Here is an 8825-nt window from a genome sequence, read left to right as displayed (position 1 = left end):
ACACCAGGAACATAAGCCATAGCTCATCAAATAACCATTCTCAAGAAGGAAAGGACTGCATTGAACTGGCATTGTTAAGGAATGTACCATTTCTGACTAATATTCATCATAGCCGATAATTGTCAATCATCCAGGGAAGTTTTGAAATTTTTGAAGCAAAAATCTTGGAGAAGAAGTTTAATCAAGCATATAACCCTCTGATCACTATTCATACACCATTTGGGTTCTTTTCTAACCACTGTTCATAACCGTTATTCTTCTTTGCCCCAAGAACCATTAACAGTCCCCTGTTTCATTTGTATGGCCATTATTAAAACTCGAGCAAGAAGAAGGGAAGGGGAATCTGATTCTATGCCTCCTGCGACCAATCATGATCACTCCAGTGAGAGTGAAGAAGAACCTATTGATGCCATTCCCTTAAGGCAGGTCCCTTTTGCTAAGACCAGACCTCAACCATTCACTCAACCCCAAAATCAGGCTACTGTGATTGTGAAGTCAGAGCCATAGCCTTTTCCACAATACCAATTTGGCCCAAGAATGACCAGAAGCAGGGCAAAGGGTTTGATCAATTTCAAGCCAATAAAGCAAAAAAAGGGTACTGTGATTGAAGTATCTGATGATAGTGATTCACCATCCACAAGGCATGGTGTTCAGAACAGCTCAAGCAGACCAACACAAGAGGACTCAACCTTTTTGAATATGATGGCAGATGCAACAACTCAGATGAGCACTCAGAGCATACCTTCAAACATCACAGAGAGGCTCCAAACAGGTTTAAAAGTTTCTGGACCTTTAACTAGGGATTTATTGTCTAGCTTTCCTGTTTATCCTCAAGCCAGTGTGGGCTTTATGTTAAGAAGATCTGTGGATGAGGCCATTGCTGCCTCTAAAGAGGTATTGGGCATAAGATCAGCAACTTGTGCCCCTTCTATAGCTATGATCCGAACTCAGCCTTTTATGGCTGCCCAAGCATCTAAAAAGGGAAATTCATCCCTTAAGCACTCTGTTAGTGCTGCTCTGGCAGCCATGGACAGGATGATTAGGAGGGAATCAGAGTGTAATCCAGCCCCTGCCCAACCACCTGTTACCACCACCCATGCACCTGCTTTCTTTAGAAACATGCCCATTGAGTTCAATTTCATGAACTCACCACACTTCACCACTATTCCTGTTTCATCATCCACTGTAGAACCTATACTATATAACCATGGATCCACATCTCAAACAATGCCTAAACCAACCCCTGTTGAAACAACCCCTGTTGAAACAGCCCGTGTTGAAACAAGTCCTAAACCAACCCATTTGGAAACAACCACTACCAGCCCTCTACCCTCACCAAACCAGCCTACAACCACACCTTCCACACCCACTGAACCTGTTATCCTTTTGCCATAAATTGTATCCATCCAAGAACTAGACTTTGTCTTAGGCCTATCACCCACAAATCCAAGCCTCACACCCTTTGAACACAATGAAGACCCTTTTGACCCACAAAACACCCCTGTCACTCAAACACCACAACCCTCACCCCATTTCACTCAACCATTCATGCCTAGTCCTAACCAACCTACTAACCCTTTACACTCTGGGATTCATGACTACTATGAAGGTGTACATTCTGCCCACCATAGTCCTGAGCATAGCAGCCTTCATATGGAGCAAGAAAGAGAGGAGGTTGATATAGGGGCTAGTTTGAGAAAGAGAATGCAAAGGAAGAAAAGAATGAGCAGAATTGAAACAAGAAGTTCCAAGAGGAGGAGAGAGGATAGTGAGAGATCAGAGGCTGAAGAAAGGGCATCTAGAAGAAGAAAAAGGCCAGAGCAACAGTTTGAGGAAGGGCCAGGTATTTTTTTTGAAACCCAAGCACTTGTTTAGCACACCCTTAGCAAGGAAAACATATTTGCAATTTTCTGAGAAGGTAGGGGTAGTACAAAAGGGGTTTTCACAAYAGCTATTGTTGGCCAATCCTRACATCAAKGCCACAATAGATTCTTTGGGTTGGGAGACTCTATGTGACACACCTAACCAATACAATCTTAGTTGGGTTAGGGAGTTTTACACTGAGGTAGCAGTCACTGATGGGGTAGACTTAAGAGTGAGAAAGACTCCTGTTTCATACTTACCCAATGCCATAAATGACCTACTAGAGCTCATCCCACCTTCATACTTTGAGTTAGATAGGTTGACTGCTGGGTGCACTGATGAAGAGCTTGATTTGATCTTAGCTAAGGTAGCCAAGGAAGGGGCTGTTTGGAGTTTCAAGGGGAGGCTAGGCTGCTAAAAACCCAATATCTGAAGCCTGAAGCCAATCTACGATTTTATTTCTTGAGACACACCATTCATCCTACTAGCCATGACACAAATATGTGCTTAGAAAGAGTACTAATCCTCTATTGCATTTTAGAGGCTAGGCCATTTGATGTTGGGAGGATGATATGCTCCAACATCAAGGCATGTGTGGAGAGAACAAATGGCAAGTTGCTATACCCTTCCTTGATTCATAGGCTCATGCAAAAGGCCCAAGTCTTAGCCTTGCCCAAGGATGTGATGTCTATAGAAAAGACCTCCATAGACAAGAAAATTTTGGATAGATTAATGATGGTGAATGCCAAGGTACAACCAGATGCACCAACTTCATCCATGGCTGCCCTAAAGGATGAATTGTTAAAAGCAATGGAGAATCACACCAATGCTTTGAAGAGAACAATAGTGAAGAAGCACCACAAGCTAATGAAGAAGGTGGATGACTTGAAGAAGGAGGTGGACATTTTGAAAAAGAAAAGGGTACAGTGGGCTGAGTACAAAATATAGAAAGAGAGGATGCTTAGAGCTACTGCCAAGCATGGGAAATCAAAGAAAACAGTCAAGCTCCCACCTCCACCAAAGTCCATCCTCTTGCAGCACTCAGACTCTCCTACTCAGTCTGAGTAGGACAGGTTCTACACTCTTAACCTTTGCATATATTCCAATTTTAGTTATGCATGATCTTTTAGTATTAAGTTAGCTGTTTTAAAAAGCCCTTGGCTACTTTGTTGTTTCTATATATATAGTTAACTGTTTTTAGCTATTGTTTGTTGTTTTCAAGTACCTCATGTAGTAAGTTTGATGCATGCATGGGTAAGTCTGTTGTTCTTTTTCTCTTTGTTTTGGCAATAGCACCTAACCAATGTTATGACTATGATTCTATTCTTTGCTGTTTTAACATGATTTGTCTAAACTTTAAATTTGTTGTTTTTAATGGTTAGCTGCTGCCTTGGTTTGCTGTTTTAACCCTCTTATTTTGAATTGCTGTTTTAAACTTGAGCAGCACCTTTCATGCATTTTGATTTGTTGTTTTAGATTAGTAGCTATTTCACCTCTGTTTGCAAAAACAGAGTCCATTAGCTTAGTTTTTAATTTGCTTTGATATTTTTGATACAGAGTCTTTGATTTGCTGTTTTAACTTAAGCTACTGTTATGCTTATAATTTGCTATTCAAAGTTAGATAATTTCTTCAAAGTCTATTCATGTTTGCTGTTTGGAACTGCTTTATGCAGTAACTTTCTGGTTTGCCATTTGCTGTTTTTTCATTTGCTGTTTTTAAACAATTTCGATTCTATTTTGCTGTTTTGAGTAGTGATCATTTCACTTATGTTTGCCAAAACAGAATCCATTAGCTCAACTTTTCATTTCTTTTGTTTGTTGTTTCTAACTATAGAATGGTGTCTGTTTTGCTGCCTTAAGCACTTGCTGCTTTGCTGTTTTGACATAAAGTACTGCTATGCTTATATTATGCTATTTTCCTTTGCTGTTTTTAGCATAATTTTTTGTTCTTTCTCTTTAAATTTGCTGTTTTTAATAGCTAGTTTCTACCTTTGTTTTGCTGTTTTAGGTTGGTATTTTAGTTTCATTTTGCTGTTAAAAGCATAAGCCTTCTGCTGACTTCCATTTGTTGTTTTAAGATCTAATTTCATGTTTGATTTTGTTGTTTTCAATAGCTCTTTGCTGTTTCAAAGTCCTGATTAGTTGTTATCCTTGATTTTGCTGTTTTAACCTTCTTACTTTCATTTACTGTTTAAACCTTGATCAGTCCTTCTCATTTTTTTTTCTTTACTACTCAGACCATGCCTATTTGTTTTAGGATGATTCTGTCTTAAGTGTTATGCATTGATACCCATGCACTTCCTTTGGCTATTTTAGCATTTCTTAAGCATGCTTTATGTTGTCTCAAAGCTTTGTTGTTTTAAGACTGAGACAATCATACTCATGCATTCTATTTGCTGTTTTTAGCTCTTTTTAGCATATCATAGTCTAAGGGCATGGTGTACATATATATTGATAGTTTTGTCTCCTTTTTGCCTCAATTAAGGACATTTGCTGTTTTTAGGATATCATATAGTCCTTTTCATGCACTAGTTTTGCCGTTTTGGTAATATCAGGTTGTTGTTTGCATAGCTGGTCTGATGGTTTTGAGGGAGGACCATGGTTGATGTTCTCATTTGTTTACCTCCCTAGTCTATGCTAAAACAAGTTCAGGCTAAGTCATAAGAGGACAATGGCAATCCCATTGTCTGGTTCCATTTGGTATTTTTCATGGTGAAACAATGGCAATCCCATTGTTTAGTTTCATATGCCCATGTTGTTTGGTAATGCAGTCCTCTGGTTGACTGTTTTTGTTTGAAACTCATTCCATGTACCACATCCTCACTCTATGGTCAATTTGACTTAGAGTTGGATTGTTGGTTGTGTTTAAATCCTTCAGTTGAGTCTTTGAGTCCTTTTATTTGCACAAGATGACAAAGTCACACTTGTGACTTCTCATCTTTGCTTTTCTGTTTCAATGGTTTTTAGTTTGAGTCCTTTTTCTTTTAAAGATAGTCAATTACACTTGTATTGATCATCTTTGCTTTTCTGTTTCATTTTAAGATTTTGGGCACTGATTTTTAAGTAGCATATCTTCCTTTAGCCTTATATGCACCAAAAATAGAATAAAAGATGAATTTGTTGTACAAAAGCTTGAATTGATGCCACAGCCACAATAATCCAAAGTTTAACCATCTTTGTCTTAAATTGAGCCTCTAGAACTAGCCAACCATTTCCAAAGCTTTCACTTGATTCAACTTGGGCCTTTATTTCATTTTGGCCAATTTGTAGCCTTCATACACTCACAATGAGGACATTGTTTCCCTTAAGTTTGGAGGAGGGTCCTAAAAGTACCAAACACTATAGAGATCATGAAACATATGCATTAAGACCAAAAGACAAACAAAGGAACATAGTTCCATGTCTTGTGCATACAAAAGAGTGTCAAAGTACACCAGAATGTTTGAAAAGGACCAAAGTGTCCAAAATACCTCAATATGAGATGCATAGCAGTAAATTGTGCTATGGAGTGAAAAAAAGTAAGAAGAGGTAAAAGACATGCATTGAAAAGAAAAAGCCAAATGCAAGAACCCAATTCAAAGTCCCAAATTATCTGTTGAATCTAGTATAGCAATAGAAATGTAGGCTAGCTTATGGTTTGGCAATATGAAAGACTTAAGTTTGGGGGAGCTAGGTTTATGAAGGGCTATGGATATCAAGCATCAAGTCATGAGTAGAACACTTTCATTCAAAAAATTTCAAAAATATGCATACTTTCGCTATTGAATGTTTATGCTGAAATCTTTTAGTTTATTAGAACTTTGAGTCTTTTTATTTGTCATTTTCTGTTGTTTGGGGACAAGCAACAATTCAAGTTTGGGGGTGTGATAAGTGTTATTTTATTAACTTTATTACATCATTTTCTTAACCATTTTCCCTTGTTTTATTTGCCCATTAGTGTCTTAATTGAGTCTTTTTATGTCTTTTTCACATATTAGTAGTTATATAGTATATCTAATGTTAATTCCCTGTTTTTACAGGTTTTTGATGATTTTTGAGCCCAGTCCTACGGCAGTCCTACAGGACCAGGAGTGGCAAGGTCCTATAGTACCTGTCCGCGAGCTGAAATTCTACTTGGGCCGTGAAGAAAAGGGCTGATTCATAGAGGAGGCGTGGTCAACGACCTTGGGCCCGGTCAAAGCCCAATTTTGAAGAGGTTTTTGTCTTATTAGTTGGCACCCACTATGAGATCTTCCTTAGCCTATATAAAGAGGCTTAAGGCTTGTTTTAACAACAATTTTATACTTTCTACCATTTAACACTTGTGATATTAGTGATAATTGTTCTCTAGAATATTGCTTTCGGTTCTAAGCTTTCGTTTTACGTTGTTTGACTTTTCAAGAGCCAACTTTTGTAGTTGTGCTTTCATTCTCAAGTTTTAATTTAAGTATTCGTGTTTAATCTTCATCTCATTTYTRTTCTAAGTTACGTTACGTTTTCTTATCTTTTACGAGTTACGAATTAATCGATCGTTGTTGCTTTACATCGGATCTCATCCGTTGTGGCTCACGGTTAATTTACGTAGACTAAATAATTTATTTTTACGAGTTTGCAAGTAATCTTTCAGTCTTTATAACGAAACTTGTTTTGCAAGTTTCGTTACTTAGCTTGCAAGTTTTCTTCAAAAGTCAACCCCATTTTCTAAGGTTTTCATATGTCACCTCCTTATCCCATTAAAGTACCACTTGTCATCCCATCATGTACTTTCTTTCATTATTATGATTAGATTAAATTTAATTAATATTATTTAGTTATTAATAATTTATATTTCAGTCATTTATATTTCAGTCTTTATATTTCAGTAATTTATATTTCAGTCATTTATATTTCAGTCATTTATATTTCAATCCTTTATATTTCAGTCTTTATATTTCAGTCATTTACATTTCAGTCCTTTACATTTCAGTCATTTACATTTCAGTCTTTACTTTACCGTAATTTACAATTATGTCATTTAATTTCCAGCAATTTACTTTCAGTCATTTAATTTCCAGTATTTTAAATTCCAGTATCTCCATTTCCTGTAATTTACTTTCTGTAATTTATTTTTTCGTATCGTTATTTATTTTTCAGTCCTTACATCCATCGAGAGAAGAAACCGAGYGATGATGGGCTAACGCCTTAGCTTGGGGTGTAACGGGAAATTAAGACCAAARCCGWTGTGAAAGTGCAAAGGTGTCTTATTAGCATTATAGTCTACTATTTATTTCAGGTGCTTAATATTTCATTTGATGATTACATTAAAATTAATTGACAACTAATTNATTTGATGATTACATTAAAATTAATTGACAACTAATTTTGTGTATAAAAATGTATTGACTTTCAAAACCTGAGGTAATAGGAGAAGGCTATAAATAGCTTTAGTGTCTGACAAATGCTATACTCCTACGGTGTAGGATGGTAACACTGTGTTGTGCTAGGATTCATGACGTCTAACATAAATGATATCATATCGATAGCACGTTGACCGGTGTGTGCTCTTGGGAGGACGTCTGACCCGATAGTTGATACTGTCATAGTTATATAAAATCATTTATTGATTTTAGAAAATTGTGACAGGAATGCTATGTCACCTTTTTACTGAATCATTTGTTTAAAGTCTTAATCAACTGTTGCACCCTGTGCTTCTTCTTAAGACTGATATTTTCTTAGTTGTTAATCAAACCTCCCCATTTTAGATAAATCAAATCCCTCGATTCACCATCTGAAACTAGTTTTTATAAACTGGACTTTTGAAATAACTTTACAAGCTTTCTCTGTGGGAACGATATCTGGTATTTTACCATTATTACTTGTTACGAGACGACAGTAGTTCGAGGTGTATACTTGCGCCGAGTTCTATTTTTGTGTTGGAATCTAAGGTTGAATAAACCGACGAGCAGTACACGACTAGATCTAAGTACATCGTACCACCCGCAAACTTATGGGCAGACAGAAAGAACAATCCAAACACTGGAAGACATGTTGCGCGCATGCGTTATAGATTTTGGTGGAAGTTGGGATACACATCTTCCGTTAGTTGAATTTGCATACAATAACAGTTACCATACCAGTATCTAGTGTACGCCCTATGAAGCCTTATATGGACGTAAGTGCATATCCTCCCTCAGTTGGTTAGAAGTCGGCGATTGACAAATAACCAGACCTGATGTTGTCTAAGAAACCACTAATAAGATTGAAATAATCAAGGATCGCCTCAAGGCTGCAAGAGATCGTCAGAAAAGCTTTGCCGATAATCGGAGAAGACCATTAGAGTTCCAAAAATGGGATAAAGTATTTTTTAAAAGTCTTATCATGGAAAGAAATAATGCGCTTTGGAAAAAGAGGCAAATTGGGTCTCCCGATATATTGGTCCCTTTGAAATAACTGAGAGGATTGGGCCAGTGGCATACAAGTTAAATTTACCACCAGAATTAAGCGCTATTCACGATACATTTTATGTATCAAACCTCAAAAGATGCTTAACAGATGAAACACTGGTTATGCCATTGGATGACGTGCAAATTAACGATCACCTGCACTTCATTGAAAAACCCATAGAAATCATGGATAGAGAAATTAAGCAGTTGAGGCGTAGCAAGATCCCAATTGTAAAAGTTCATTGGACTTCAAAGCATGGAYCGGAGTACACGTGGGAAAGAGAAGATTTTATGAAAAATAAGTATCCCCACTTGTTCTCAAATGAGTCCAAAGTTAAGGACTGACGAACGAAATTTCGGGATGAAATTTTTCTAGCATGGGGAGACTGTGACATCCGTCATTTTTGGGCGTCAGGTTAGCACCTTATAGGATTTTTTAAAATTAAGAATTATATTAGGATCTAGTCATGTTGATTGGAATTCATCTGCCTTAGTTCCCAAAATATAGTTCAGAAAATCCTATTTCGATGGGTAACTGATAAAGTTAACTTATGTAATGCC

At 37.1% G+C, this 8825-nt stretch overlaps 1 protein-coding gene across 1 annotated transcript; it reads left to right on the top strand.

The window, feature by feature from the left end:
- The first annotated feature begins 537 nt into the window (after window positions 1-537).
- LOC112504255 (flocculation protein FLO11-like) lies at window positions 538-1395 on the top strand. The gene has a single exon (XM_025108189.1). The coding sequence runs from the start codon at window positions 538-540 to the stop codon at window positions 1393-1395; it is 858 nt and encodes a 285-aa protein (XP_024963957.1).
- Window positions 1396-8825: the final 7430 nt, after the last annotated feature.

This window comes from Cynara cardunculus, unplaced genomic scaffold (assembly GCF_001531365.2).
Source record: "Cynara cardunculus var. scolymus isolate 2C unplaced genomic scaffold, CcrdV1 Un_Scaffold_4993, whole genome shotgun sequence".
In the NCBI taxonomy this organism is placed as follows: Eukaryota; Viridiplantae; Streptophyta; class Magnoliopsida; order Asterales; family Asteraceae; genus Cynara; species Cynara cardunculus.
This window is presented reverse-complemented; position numbering and strand designations above follow the sequence as displayed.

What these genes read in the sequence shown, in the direction of transcription:
- LOC112504255 (XM_025108189.1), top strand. Translation starts at nt 538, where the DNA reads ATGACCAGAAGCAGGGCAAAGGGTTTGATCAATTTCAAGCCAATAAAG.